The sequence below is a fragment of the Zeus faber genome (genome assembly GCF_960531495.2).
Source record: "Zeus faber genome assembly, chromosome: 1".
NCBI lineage: Eukaryota > Metazoa > Chordata > Actinopteri > Zeiformes > Zeidae > Zeus > Zeus faber.
In genome coordinates, this window is record NC_137193.1 from 40,099,353 (window position 1) to 40,114,378 (window position 15,026).

At 40.4% G+C, this 15,026-nt stretch overlaps 1 protein-coding gene across 1 annotated transcript in view; it reads right to left on the bottom strand.

Moving 5' to 3' along the window:
* Positions 1-754: 754 nt before the first annotated feature.
* The window catches only part of LOC307238262 (signal-transducing adaptor protein 1-like), a 16,022-nt gene continuing 1,750 nt past the window's right edge, over positions 755-15,026 (bottom strand). Inside the window, exons 3-15 of the mRNA XM_080011192.1 lie at positions 13,067-13,138; positions 12,565-12,684; positions 12,388-12,444; positions 11,017-11,189; positions 10,180-10,311; positions 8,786-8,852; positions 7,587-7,689; positions 6,286-6,378; positions 5,789-5,839; positions 3,189-3,257; positions 2,745-2,801; positions 2,134-2,292; positions 755-1,642 (exon numbers count right to left, since the gene is read on the bottom strand). Coding sequence (XP_079867318.1) covers positions 1,581-1,642; positions 2,134-2,292; positions 2,745-2,801; positions 3,189-3,257; positions 5,789-5,839; positions 6,286-6,378; positions 7,587-7,689; positions 8,786-8,852; positions 10,180-10,311; positions 11,017-11,189; positions 12,388-12,444; positions 12,565-12,684; positions 13,067-13,138 — 1,215 coding nt within the window. The 3' untranslated portion in view covers positions 755-1,580. The remainder of the gene's footprint in view (positions 1,643-2,133; positions 2,293-2,744; positions 2,802-3,188; positions 3,258-5,788; positions 5,840-6,285; positions 6,379-7,586; positions 7,690-8,785; positions 8,853-10,179; positions 10,312-11,016; positions 11,190-12,387; positions 12,445-12,564; positions 12,685-13,066; positions 13,139-15,026) is intronic.

Genomic DNA, 15,026 nt, shown 5'->3' on the forward strand with positions numbered 1-15,026 from the left:
CGAGCCCACGGTTAAAAGACCTGCTGGTATCACACATTTTGGACTTTTTGCACCGCGTGACTCGCTTAGGTCCATACTCCATTGAGTCGACCCTCCCCTGGGGGTCAAGACTCTTTGCTAAAAAAAACACACCTAAAAAAACAGTATTGCTTCTTGTAGTGTGAGCGCTAGTTGGTTTCATCAGAATTTAGACGCGGATTGGAGGCGTTTGAAATGACTATCTGTGTCGTACAACTTGTTCATCTATACTGTTTCCGAAAGCCTGTACCACCGCTGAATCACCCTTTATAAGTCGCAGACTTATGTCCTGACTTTCACCGGTCGGACTGTAATTAAGGCTACTGTATTGTTTGAGGTGGAGAGACGTTTTATTCCCTGAAGTGTTTTCTCTTTAACGTTCGATCAAGTCCTTGATTTTTTTGCACCACTCCATCCCTGGGACTGCCGTCGTGTTTTATGGTTTATCTGTGCGTGTCCTCTAACTATAGTGGGAATAACTATAGCCTGCAATGCTTTAAAGAGTTATTTTAACATGATTTTACATTCTAAAGTGATTCCACAGTGTATTGTAAATAGATTAAAAAAATTTCCACTATGATGTATTCGTCACATTGAGGTAATAAAGGAGTAAGAGCACATCGGGGGTTTCTTTTTGGTTGTTTTTTGGGGGGGATTTTTTGATCTGACAAGACAACAGAGAATTGGTATTGCATTTATATAAACAGTATATAAAGAATGTTCACTGACAGGTAAAAGTGATAAGAAAAAATAAAAATAAAACTTTATATGGAAGAGAGATGATGGAAGGTCACATACATCTATCCCAGATTTATTTGTAGTTTGATGGGGAAAAAAAATCAAGGCCAGAATGTAAAAATAAAACAAAAAACATCTAATATTCAAAACTGACAAATATTCATATTTTTTTCCATCATGTTCCAATTTGTAAAAAGTAAAGGACTTTTATGGACAAATACAAAACTTACAGGACAAGTAAAAAGAAAAAGAAGACTGAATTCTTAAACTACTAAATACTGACAGGTATGACTATACTGATACTGTATCGATCGGATATTTACAACAAAATCAAGCCATAGTTTGTGCAAAATACATAGAAGAAACGCGCTGAGGGTAACGTGGCGTGGGAATCCAAATTCAGTCAATTTGCTTCTAAGGTTACAGGAAAACTAAAGAAAAAATCACTGAGTTGTGGATTTACTCAGACGCCGACCTGCTTATGTTGTCCCACTTCATGTAACCGATTGAGGAAAACGTTTCTAATAGTGTCAAATCCTTTTGAATGTAGCTGCACTTAAAACAGCTAAGATCTTCTTTGTACTCGCATAAAGACGCTAAATATATTGCTAAAATAACAAAAGCTTCTGAGATGTGGGGAACCCCCCCCCCCCCCATCCGCAGCCATGCATTGAGCTAAACCGACTTTACATTTTTACATTTACAAGTCCCTAAGGCTGCCCTTTTGGAGCGTGTTCATTTCCCAGGGAGCGGATGGTGTGCCCTTGCGACTCAAATCCCCCACCGCGAGTTTCCTGAAGATCACCACCCACCAGGAGGCGGCGCTACTGGAGCAGCGACCGCTTTTCCAACTTCTGTTTCAGCTCCTCGGAGATGGCGGAGATGGCTGCGAAGAGGTGGTGACACGAGAACTTGTTATCGCTCAACAAAACAAGTGTTATTCAGAAGTATTGTGAAGATCTGTGGCATTACTCGTTTTTATCGTCGTCATCATGGTTATTGTTGAATTAGACTGTATTGTCAACAAATCTGGTGGAGTGTTAGTAATACCATGTGTTCGAAAGGCAATTCATAGTGTTCGAAAGGCAATTCATAGGACTTTATTTATGGATTTTGTGGTTTCATTTCATTTTCTCTCTTTTTCTTCCTACTGTAATGACATTTCTATATTCTAATTAGTCTTGAGCTTGGTTTGGTTTCTATGCTGAACAGAAGGCCACTGGGCCTTCATGACAATTCATAAATTGATCAAATAGAGAACTCTGTAGAGGGTGCTACGTTTTGCAAGGGTGAAATAGCCCAGACGGCACAGGCCTAGTGAACGCTACTGCCAATCCAAACTCATCATTTCCTGACTTTGGATTGAATTGAACGTACTATGTGCTTGGGATGTGGGCGGCAGTGATGTCAGTGTGCAGCGTCTCATCCTCCCCTGCTGGAGGTCGGCGGAGGAGAAGGGGGAGGAGGAAGGAGGGAACTTGCGCGGAGCCGGAACAGGAAGCCTCAGAGGAGGCATCAGAGCTTTCTTCTCTGCTGCTGTACAACACCAGGGATGGATGGAGGGATGCAAAGACCCCAAAAATAGAATATTGAGAGTAAGGAAACGAGGTAAAGTTAGACGTTGTGGAAGTGCCCTGATATAAAAAGTAATATTATACAGCCTTAGGAACATGTCAACTGGCACCTTTCTGTGACAGTTGTTGAGTAATCATTTTATAATAGTTATATATGTAGTATGAGATTTAAAAAGAATGATAAATAGGGATCGTAATAAATAAATGTGAAAATAATTTTATTAAATCACAAATAAAGTACTGTGTGCTTTTTTTATTATCACTATTATCACTATTATCACTTGCTCACTATAGTTTACTATAATGGTAGTACAAATAAAGAGATAAACACACAGATGGACAGAATGGCAGATAGATACAGGGACGTACAGATGAAAGGACTAAAATATCAAAAGATATTAGACAGGGGCTCACCAGGGCTGCGTCCGGAATCGTTCGTAGAAGTACTTTCGGGAAAAATAGGGGTCACTGCTGAAAGAATAAGTAAATAAAAATATGAATATACACAATGGCTTGGAAAGTCACACTGTAGGCACCATATGCAATATAACCATCTTTCTTATTTCATCATTATTATCTATATCAGTTTTATTAGATGATTACACAGCAAATATTACATTCTACTACATTGAGAGAATATTTAGTAACTCATTTCAATTATAGTAATGTATGAATTTAATAATAATTGTAGCAGAAATTAACTTTTATCCACCCCAGCAGATAATTTGCTCAGTGACATTTTAAACTTTCTCCTTAAGCATTTACAACAGGTGTGCTGTGAATGACAACAGGTACTTTTGTCATTGGCATTGTTTGTTCCTATGATAATGAACAAACAGCAAGTGCTCCATGACTCACCCGGGAGACGGCTCTTCGACGGGGGACACACGCTTTGCACTTCCTTCTCTTCCGATTTTGGAGGAAAGACTAGAGCCAACGACAGAGACACAGAGTCACACCGGTGGTGATAGACGATACAGAACAATCGGTCTTCCATCGCAGACATCAATCACTGCTTTTTAAATATTGTTCAGTCTCCGCGTCCTAAAATCTAAAATTGGCTTGAACTGCTGATCGTCTTTGCTGCTCCCACGAAGAAACCGCCGGAAGTTTGAAATCTATGGTAAATATGTTGCAAAATGCAAGAGCTTGTAGAATAGGATTTTCTGTAGAACAAAAAATCTGAACTTGTAGAAAACTGAACTTGAAGTTTTCACTCACATAAAATATTCACACACTTTGTGACAGAAAAAAAAATTCACATGTGTAATTTGATATTTGGATAAACGACCTTATTAGCCCGTTGTTATTACTCCTGGGAAAATTCTCAGAATTTGGAAGTCTGAAACTATCCTGAATACCAACTTTGGCATAACACACCAACACAGCTGAGGTGTCATTTGAACTACTAGGTCACAAGGATCTTGTGGTTTAAATTTCATCCAAATCGATGCACATACGGAGCAGATATTAGTGAAAAACCAAACATGCTTAACTGACACGTCGCTATTCGTAAACAAAATGAACAATATGAGCTTAACAGTAAGACGCTTTATGACGTCATCATACTATTTACTATAAATGTACAGATTCCGATGGAGAATGTCCAGTTGGACCATGTCCAGTGTGCGGCGTAGACTCGGCCACTCTGTCGTGGTTCGACGTTACCAAACTATAGATTAACGTGTGTATTTACATACAGCTTCCTACCTGGTAGATGTCAGTAGATCTGTTCAATTGATATTTTAAATCCGTGGTCCACATTACTTTGCCGGATTAATGAAAAATACAATAAAAAGTAGTCTACAAAAACTCGTCACCGCACTTAGTTGAAACCACTGAAATGAGCGACTAAGTGATGCGTAAAAAAAATGGAATCCAAGTAAAAAACTCAACAAATAAATTACATGCCCGACACGGCACCAAACGGCCACCCGTCACCAAGAGCGCAGCTCTATTTAAACACAACATGGTGAGATACAACAATGAGAAGTTCTGGTTTACAGGCGTGTATGTGGTGTGGAGATGGTGGGGTTTTTAGCAGCCACACCTGTCCTGGGTCTAGGTAATTGGGGCCCAGGCTCAGTGTGGCTTTACACCTGTTGGTTGGTCAAACGAGCAACAGGTCAAACCTCCATCCCCACACACACCCAGGAGCCCTTGTCGAGACATGCTGTCCATCTGCTTCGGGGCTTGTTCTATCAAGCCCCCTCTCCCCAATAAACTTGGATTTTCTCAACCCCACCGTCTGTGTCTCAGTGCCGGGGGGGCCCTGAGCACGGCACTAGGGTGGCGTGTGGCAGGCAAAACTGCCACAGGACAGAATAGTGGTTGCTCTGCGAGACCAGCAACCAGGTGACGACGGACCGGGGGGAGCCCACGCGGCGTTCAACGTAAACTCGGAAAATCGTGCTGCGTTTCAGAGAACCCGGGAAACTGTAAAACACACCCAACACAAATAAACTGGACCCTGTGTATTGCTGCCTGCAGCTATATTACTCATTGATTTTTACTTTTGGCCGTTTTCCAGCGCAATTACAAATCTAGGATCACAACCTCTCACATTTTTATTACAAGCACAAATTAATGAATACAACCTCTCAAATTGGTCATTAAAACAATGTTGAATCTGTGGTCCTTGACTTTTGCAAGTTTTTCTGTCACTTCAAATTTCAGAACACAGGTGTGTGAATATTTTATGTGAGTGAAAATTTCAATATACAAGTTCAGATTTTTGCTCTACAGGTTCTCACATCCTATTCTACAAGCTCTCGGGTTTTGCAGCATATTTACCTTCTTATGAATCGATCGGTCTCCTGCTCCAAATATCTCAGACTGTTTGGTGGCCTGATGACTTTCGTTCTTTAAACCTCAAGTCGATGATATGCGGATAGGAGGCTTTTATTTCAGAAACAAGTCCCGTTTTCTCTTTTGAATTCAAACGAAACCCGGTCTCTGTTGGGGGGGCGGCACCTTCTCCATTGAAAAAGTCCCAAGACACTATACCACTATCCTGTTCACCACTGGAATTGTCACAAAGATGTAGAACTGTGCTTATTATTATAGCCTACTTAAAGTAAGTGATACAATAACTTATTTTTGTAAAAAAAAAATCAGGATTTGGATGAACAGAACACAAGAAAACAACAGCAAGAAAACGGTTCCAATCGGGGACTGGATCTCTTACTGCTCATCACGGCTCATGAGTCATCAGCTCCACTTCCTTGTGCAGTAAATGGAAGTGGAATACTCCACCTATATGTTTTTGTTTTTTTGTTCCTTTGTACTTTATGACATATCATAGGCTCTGTTATATCAGGACACTGGATAGGACGAGTACTTTTACTTGAGGTACATGAAGTACATTTACGAGCAAGGGCTTATATAGTTTCATTGCAGCAGAAATGAGGTACTTTGACTTGTACGGGATGAGTGGGTGGGTGGAGGGTGACACTCACGCGGATAGTTCAGGTAGATTTCCTCTCCGTCTACGTCGTCTGTTGGTGCTGCTGCAGAGCGAGACACAGAGCAGAATGTTTTGTTTTGTTTGCTGTTTTCTCCCCAGGAAAGGAAAGTCACATTCACATTTCAGGGCCTTTTCACCCCAGACTCAACAGAGAGACTACGGTCCCAGAGGACTGCGGTTGTGTTTGGCAACGGAAAAATGGAATCAAATGGAAAAGGTGATGCAGTGTGTTGGGAGCCAACACGTGTGACCTCGATTAATCATTGTTAAAAATAAGGGACTTGATGTGATTGACAATGGAGAAAACAGAGCAATAAATCTTCAGAGAAATATTCACTTCCCATATGAAAAATAAAATCAACACACCAGTGGGTTAAAGAGAGCATACCGAACGACAAAGCAAACAGGTTTAGCAAAACATTCGGCATATCATACGTGCTTGTGTGTGTGTGTGTGTGTGTGTGCGTGTGTGTGTGTGTGTCTGTGTACCTGCTTTGTGGGGAACACTCTGCAGTGGGGGCGGGGGAGGTAAAGCAAACTGGAGCATCTTCTCTCCGTTCTCCTCGTTGGACTTGACAAAGGCTGAAAGGACAGAGAGGATTTCGATGGAATGCTCGAGATAAGGCGGTGAAGACGTGTCAGGGTTCAGCGGCGGAGCAAAGGGGAGTGCCTGGAAGAGGCTCTGAATAAAGACGTACAGCAGAGTAAACAATGACAGGGACGACTCTTCAATGCTGGGAAAAAGTCTGCAAAACTCATGTTATGGACTTTGTTTTAAGGTGTTATACAAAGGTACAATTTTACAGTATATTTCTCCCCCTTCCCCCACTCATGGTCCAACAGAGCCCCCACCCCTATTTGCACCACTGCTGCACTCGCTAGAACTAAGAACACTAAAATATTAACAAAAAATATAGGAGGTGGGGATTGGTCACCGGGTATTCAAGGAAGTTAAAATCTTCGAGGTGTCCATGTTCTCTATGCAGGTCAGTGTCGGTTGCAATATGTCATAGAAGCTATGGGTGAAGCCTCTTGTAGAGTATTTTTTTTTAAGTAAAATTATATATAACCCAGTGGCTAAAAGTTGGAGGGAATGTGTCCTTCCATTGTAGTTGTATTAACCTCCTTGCTGGGGGGGGTCATATTCTTAGAAGACCCCACTGAACAACTCCAAATACTGTAACAGCCGCTGAGGGCTGCATGGTTGTCCCTAAAACCTCCGAAAGAAAAGAGGAGCAGACGGAGGTGGAAAACCAGACGGAGGTGGAGAAACAGACAGAGGTGGAGAAGCAGACAGAGGCGTAAAACTAGATGGAGGCAGAGGAACAGACAGAGGTTGAAAACCATGCAGAAGGAGGTAGAAAACCAGATGAGGTGGAGAAGCAGACGGAGGTATAAAACTAGATGGAGGTGGAGAAACAGACGGAGGTGGAAAACCATGCAGACAGAGGTGGAAAACCAGATGGAGGTGAAAAACCAGATGGAGGGGGAAAACCAGACAGCGGTGGAGAAGCAGACGGAAGTGTAAAACCATGCAGGAGGAGGTGGAGAAGCAGACAGAGGTGGAAAACCAAACGGAGGTGGAAAAGCAGACAGAGATGGAGAACAAGATGGAGGTGGAAAATCATGCAGATGAAGGTAGAAAACCCGATGAAGGTGGAGAAGCAGACAGAGGGGGAAAACCAGAGAGAGGTGGAGTACCAGAGAGAGGTAGAGGTGGGGAGGGAGGTACGTGTGGAGAAGAAGCAGACAGAGGTGGAGAAGTGCTCCGATGAGGCGTGGTTTCGTACTGAGGCTCTCCTCGTAGCGGTCCTCCATGATGAAGGGTGTCAGCACTCCTCCAGTTTTCTCCACCAGGAAGAGGATCACATCGTGCAGCGTCGCACATGGGATCTGCAGTGAGCGGAAACAGGCAAAATGTTCCAAATCAAAATCACATCAACAGACTGAAGATTCAATGGAATCAGATTAGAGTTTAAAACATCGCGACAAATAAAACCCTCAAGATAAAAGCTCTAGAAAAAAGACGGTGTAACAATTGTTCAGAAAGCATAACAATAAAAAAAACAATAAAATAATTATAAAATAAAATAGAATAAAAAGCAAAAGTAAAAATTGAAAGAAAATTGTCAGATATAAACAAATGGCCGAAAAAATACAAAACATTTGACAAATATATATAAAAATGTAGAGACTGTACAAATGCGATTCTATGCACTGGATGAGTTCTATGAAGTTGTTAGTTGTATGGGTATATAGGGTATGGATTATTATTATAAATTATTGCTACGTATTTACTAAGTTACTACAGATTGTATAGTGTTATTGCACGTATATTATTTCAAATTCTGTGTACAAATGCATGTGAAAAGTTGAGTACTTCAAGTCTAACTTGTAGTCTGACTTTGTCACTGCACTTCAGTAGATAAATAAAAAAAACAATCTCTACTTTCAATCTGCATATTCAAACCGAAAGTCAGAGACTGTTACTCCAGAACATTTCTAGACTACTTAGTTCTCTACATTTTGAACACAGTCACATTACTTTAGCTATTTAGTTATTGTTTATCTGGAGTAATATTTGTAAATGATTATGACACCATCTATACTCTATACTATTGTTTTTTATTGTAATCAGGATCTGCATGAGCGTCCAGAGCATTCACTGCAGAATAAAAGGTGCAGTAGCACTTTTACCTTTAATACTTATTTAGATACTTCAGTAGAAATCTCAATGTCAACACATTTAGAAGGCTCTGACATCAATTTATACAAAAACTAAATGCAGATTGGTGTCAAACTGGTCGTAGAACATCAATTTAGAAGAAATACGCCTGCAGTGATTCATCAGACAGTGAATGTACTTGAATGCTGCTGAGGTGTCCCATTCCTACAAACCCTCACTGACCTGAGCAGAACAACTTCACGTCACAGGTTTTTGTTTTTTGTTTATTACATGCACATTCAGGCTCGTCCCCAAATGACTCACAGCGTTATCCACCTCGATGAAGAAGTCGCCGTGCCTACGAGTCACACGGTAGTGCTTGAACACAGATCTGAGAGAGAGGGAAAGGGGATCTTTTTTATTTTCATTTTATTATTATTGTTATTTTGTTTAATATTATTGTCCATTTTACCATGTTGTTTCGCTCAGATTTATTCTTATCTCTCTTATTATTTATTTATTCATTTTTGTTGTTGTTCCTGTGATTATTATTATTATTATTATTATTATTATTATTATTATTTATTAATCTATTTATTCATTTCATTGTTTTTCAAGTTGCATGTCTTTTGTATTCCATTCCATTCTCTTTGGGTGGGTGAGTCACACTTTGAGGAAGTGTTTCTCTTCTGACTTCTCATTTAACCACAGAGCTGCCGGGAACAGTTTTAATAGATGAAGAAAATGTCAACACCTCTGTTTGAACTATGGGCTCACCTGTGCACGATATTTAATAAACCAGCACTGTAAAACCTCTGCAGGTGACTCATATTGCACCAGCCAAAGCATGCACATGTCACACCGCTCGTGATCTCTCTCCACTGGCTCCCTGTAGCTGCCCAAGTCAAGTTTAAATCCTTGATGCTCGCCTACAGGGCAGTCACTGAATCTGCACCCACACATTGCATCAGGTCATACGCCCCCACCCGCCCTCTGAGGTCTGCAGAGGAGCGGCGGCTGGTGGTGCCTCCGCTGCATGGAATGAGTTCTTAATCCAGACTCTTCTCATACGTGGTGACCCAATGAGGGAAGGAGGTCCCCAGCTAGTTACGCTCTGCAGAGACACTCTCAACCTTCAAGGAACACCTGAAGAACCTGTTTTAAGTTGTTGTATTGACACAGTGCACCTGAGTCGATGATTTTTACTAGTTTTAAGTTGTTATTTTGACATAATGCACTAACAATATGAGTAATTATCAAGCGTCTGCTGAATGAAAAAATTTAAATGTAAATAAGCACAACAGCTGAATTTGTGTAGCACATAATTTGTATATAACATTACAGCACCATTTTTTTTCTTATGTTTAGGTTCATCTTTCTGGTTCACGGGTTTATTTCATAAGTTATTGTATATGACCATATAGTTTATTGTATATTTTCACATTTGCCATTTTCTTTGTTATATTTTTATTCCATTGCTTCATTATTGTTAACTTTCTTTCATGTGAGCTGCTCTGACATGCACATTTTCCTCCAGGGATGGACAAAAGTATCTATCTATCTATCTATCTATCTATCTATCTATCTATCTATCTATCTATCTACAGTATATCTGTCTGAAGTATATCAGCTGCTTTGCACCACATTAAAAACTCCTGTGTGTGTGTGTGTGTGTGTGTGTGTGTGTGTGTGTGTGTGTGTGTGTGTGTGTCTGGTACCCATTGAGGTCCTGTCGGGTGGTCACAGCAAAGGAGTTGCAGTCGCTGCCAGGCCTCAGCAGCAGGTTCCCCAGCGCTGGCTGCCGCTCCAGGATAAGCTCCGCCTCCACGCGGGAAACCTTCTGGTAACACCTGATGACAATGACGGGTAAATCAATTTTCTAGATTATACACTGGTTTTATGTTGATAAGATGAGATAGTATTCAGTGATCTCCCTGTAGGGAAAAATTGAGGTGTGGCAGCAGCTCAGTGGGGAACATGGAGTGCAGAGTGAGAGGGTGTACACTAAATTCACAAAGATTAATAAAATAACTAATAGGTTATAAAGAGCTGACCAAGTAAAATAAAATAAGAAATAAAGTGATAATAATGATACACGGCTCAAGAATATACAGTGTAGTATATCCATAAAATGCAAAAAAGAATAGAAAATAAAAGATAGATAGATACTTTATTCATCCACAGAGGGAAATTGCAGTGTCAAAGCAGTTAAAACAGGCAATAATAGTAATAATAAGGCAATAGAATAAAAAAAGGCAATACACAATAAACCTCAAAAGTTAATTTGAAGATGGAAAAATGTGAGAATATGTAATAAACCTCAAAATGAACAATAAATAACAAAGATATGACAATTAACCTATGATAAGCAATAACTATGAACCTACAAAGAAACATGAAAACAAGAAAAAAATACCCAAAAACTAAGGAAGAAGAACTTGGCAATTTTGGCAATATACATAAAGCTCAACGAGAAACTGATACATTTGTCATTTCAGGAAGCTGACAATAAAATATCTCTTTGTTTCATGTTGTAAAAAAGGTTGTGAACTCACGCTGGCATGTCGGTCTCCATGCTGAGGTAGAGGCCGGAGGAGGAGGCGGCAGAGGCGGCGGCAGCAGCGAGGGGAGGGGGGTGAGGTGAAACTCTGTCCCTCTCTTTCTCCACCGTATCCTTCAGCATGTGGATCTGACCGGGCAGCAGGTTGAGGGAGGACGGCACCGAGAGCTGGAAGCAGGAAGACACACACCGAATGAAAATACCGAACACCTCCACTGGCATCGGGGAATACAATATACACCAATATAGAAGTATATCGTATTTTAGGCTTTTAGGCTTTCCAGTTTACTGCTAGGTTTATTTTATAGTTATTTTGGCACTTCATGGGTTTAAATTTAGTTTATTTTTTCGGTATAATTCATTACCAAATGTCTACTATTCATTATTTGTCTTTAGGTAAATTTTTGGGTTTATTGTACATGCCAAATAAATCCAAAATGTATCGCCAAAATTGCTAAATTGTTCTCCCTTATTTTTCTGGTAATTCTTTATTGTTTTCTCGTTACTTTGTAGCTTTATAGTTCTTGTTTGTAATTAGTTTTATTGTTTATTGCCATATTTTGTTATTAACTGTTAATTGTTAGGTTTATTGTATGTTCTTACATCGTTCTCCCCTCAGGTTTATTGTGAATTGCGCTTTTCTTTTTCTATTTTCATTCTACTGCCTTATTATTATTAAGACGACAATGGCAGGACGCACAGACATGGTTGAGGTCTCGTGAGAACCGCAACGTTTCCGACATCTTGTCGTTGGAGTTTGATCAATATCGATCTATATTTGGAGCAGAACTGAGCGAAAAACTGTCATCGTTTTATTAGTTTCGGGAGCGGGCCGCTTTGTGACATCATCATCCAAAGTTATCTTTTTTTTTTTTCCACAAAAGAATGTTGTCTGGATGAGAAGAACACAGTCCAGCTGTGGGTGTCAAGTGGGACATGAAGAACGTAAATACATTTACATGAATATATAGAATATAGTGCTTCTTTGACCAAAGGCATACATCCACTAGAGGAAGTACACGATGACCCTCAATAGTTACTTTCCTCGTAAAAACACACACTGTGGGACATAAAAATGGTATTTCACAACCAGCGATGAAACCTTTTAACCCGTACATTATGGAAACAGAGTTCAACAAGTTCCAAAAAGCTTCATCTAAATGGGTGTTGGCCTTCGCTTTAATCAAGACATGTAATAATCACAGTGGAGTTGTAAAGTGAGGAGTTTGTGCTAAAGGCCAGCACAAACTCCAGTTCGCACGGTAGGTTGGTGGAAAAAAACCACTGTGCTTCAATCATTTCGATACCGAGCAGATTGCACGTGGAGCCAGAGTTAAAATATCTGTTAAAGGAAGTGACGACTCGCCTCGACTACGGAGTAGATGAATCCTTTCCAGAGCTCACGGGCCTCGAGGCTGGGGGCCTGCGGAGAGCCGAGGGCCAATGGTCAGCTTTCAACACAGTACTTTAAGGGTTACGTGTGATTTAAATGAACTCACGATAATAGCCACACTGGTTTATATACTGTATATAAAGATCTTACAGTCAAATGAACTTCCTCGTCTTTTAGCCGGAGGTTGAGTCTGGCCGCATCCAAGTTTCGGTCCCGAGTGCTGTCGTCCACCACTGAGATGAAGTCGGTGAGATCTAGCTTCTCGATGTACTGGTGTGAGACACATGCACACGCACACGCGCGCACACACACACACACACACACACACACACACACACACACACACACACACACACACACACACACACACACACACACACACACACAGTTAAATCCCAAAATCTCCATTATATCCAGTTCAAGATTCAAGATGTTTATTTGTCACATACATATCCATACCATCATACTGTACATATATGCAGTGAAATTTCATTGCAACGCACCCGGAGATTGTGCACAATAAGTACTGACTGACACAATAGCTTACTAATTACTAACTAACTAAACTAACTGAACTGATTCCTAAAACATAATGCAGTTAGTAAATAGAATAAAATAAAATTTAATTACATTCCAACGTGCATTAACTTACATGGGCGTCTTTGCTGTCATTGAAGAAGAATAGTGTTTTTCCACAAAGACACACCCACAGTTTGCGGGATTTCTGAAAGAAAATAATAATAATTTGTTTTATTTTTCAATAAGCTTGCTGACAAATAGAGCCAGGTATAGATGACACAGATTATAGAGAAAGAATTCTCTTGCAAATTGTTTATTATGTATAAGGTAAATTCACCACCGTATCATGTTAGAATCTCTGGAACAGCTCTTTAAAACATATTTTTATCCATTTTGAGAAAAAGCATTTTTATTCACTATTTGGCGTTGTCCCAAGGCCAGAATTTTGGATCTTTCACTTGATATATTAATGTCAAAACCCAAAGAAATTAAATGTATTAAATATATCTATGTTCAAAAAGAGTCAAAGTAATGAAATCTACGTGGGACTTTACGTTAACAGGCATTATATCTGATTTATTGCACTACGTATTCCATATTAAGTTACATACAAGTGGCGTCACATCCATCACAATCGAAAAACTCCTACTAATAATGTTTTTTTTCACATTAAAGTTTCCATGGCGACCAGGTGGGCGGTCCCCCAGTCTGAAGGGAAGATTCCAGCTCATTGTGATGAAAATATGAGGTATATATCCCTCGAACAAAGATAATGTTCTTATTGTGTCATTGCCAAACTAACTTAAATGTAATTCAATTACTATAGAAAAGTTAAAATACCGTTTTTTGTGTAATGTGTTTACACCAAGCTGGTTAGACAAACTTGCATTCCCAACACATTTAAATTGTATGTAATGATGAGAATGGAAACACTTTTTCCTATGATTTCCTATGACCAAAAGGGCAAATATATACTGCATATATATATATATATATATATATATATGTATACAGTATATATATTTGTTTTTATCATGTACAGTTTAAGTGCAGCCACAATCCAATATAATATCAATAAGTGCCGTAACTACACAATTCAAGCAGTTTGTCAACAAATGCAGGTGTAACTAATCGATAAAGTCAGGCTCCTGACATGATATATCTTAGCGGCAGATCCAGTTTATCAGAACCTTACACGCACAAGGAATTTGTCTTGGTGTTCAGTGCATACAGGAAACATAAATGTAAAATAGAACAATAGGAAAACAATATGTAAAAAAAATAAGAATATGTAAAATAAGGCTGTTTATTTTGTTTTTCTTTAAAAAAGAGCTGTACAGTTTGTACAGGAATTGCAAATGTTCCGAGTATGAAGTATAACAGCCTGTGCAATGTGCACGGATAATAGTCTAGAAGAATAAAGAATGTGCGTTAATGTAATGCATTGACATATCAATTCAATTCAAGGAGGCGTACAGGTCCATGTAGTGTGTATGGGGGGGGGGGGGGGTCCCGGGCCTTGTTGATGAGGCCAGCCAAGACGGGAAGAAACTGTTCTTGTGGCGAGAGGTTTTGGCCTTGTTGGACCGCAGCCTCCTGCCAGAGGGAAGTGTTTCCAACAGTTTGTGTCCAGGGTGGGAGGGGTCAGCCACAATCTTACCTGCACGCCTCAGGGTCCTGGAGGCGTACAGGTCCTGGAGAGATGGCAGATTGCACCTTCTCAGCGGAACGAATGACATGCTGCAGTCTGCCCTTGTCCTTGGTGGTTGCAACAGCGTACCAGCTGGTGATGGAGGAGGTGAGAATGGACTCAATGATGGAGGTGTAGAAGTGCACCATCATCGTCTCTGGCGGGTTGAACCTTCTCAGCTGCCGCAGGAAGTACATCCTCTGCTGGGCTTTCTTGATGATGGAGCTGATGTTCAGCTCCCACTTGAGGTCCTGGAAGATGATGGTTCCCAGGAAGCGGCAGGACTCCACAGAGTAGTATCGGGAATCACACAGGGTGATGGGGGTGAGTGGGGCTGCGTTCTTCCTGAAGTCCACAACCATCTCCACTGTCTTCACTGCGTTGAGCTCCAGGTTGTTCTGGT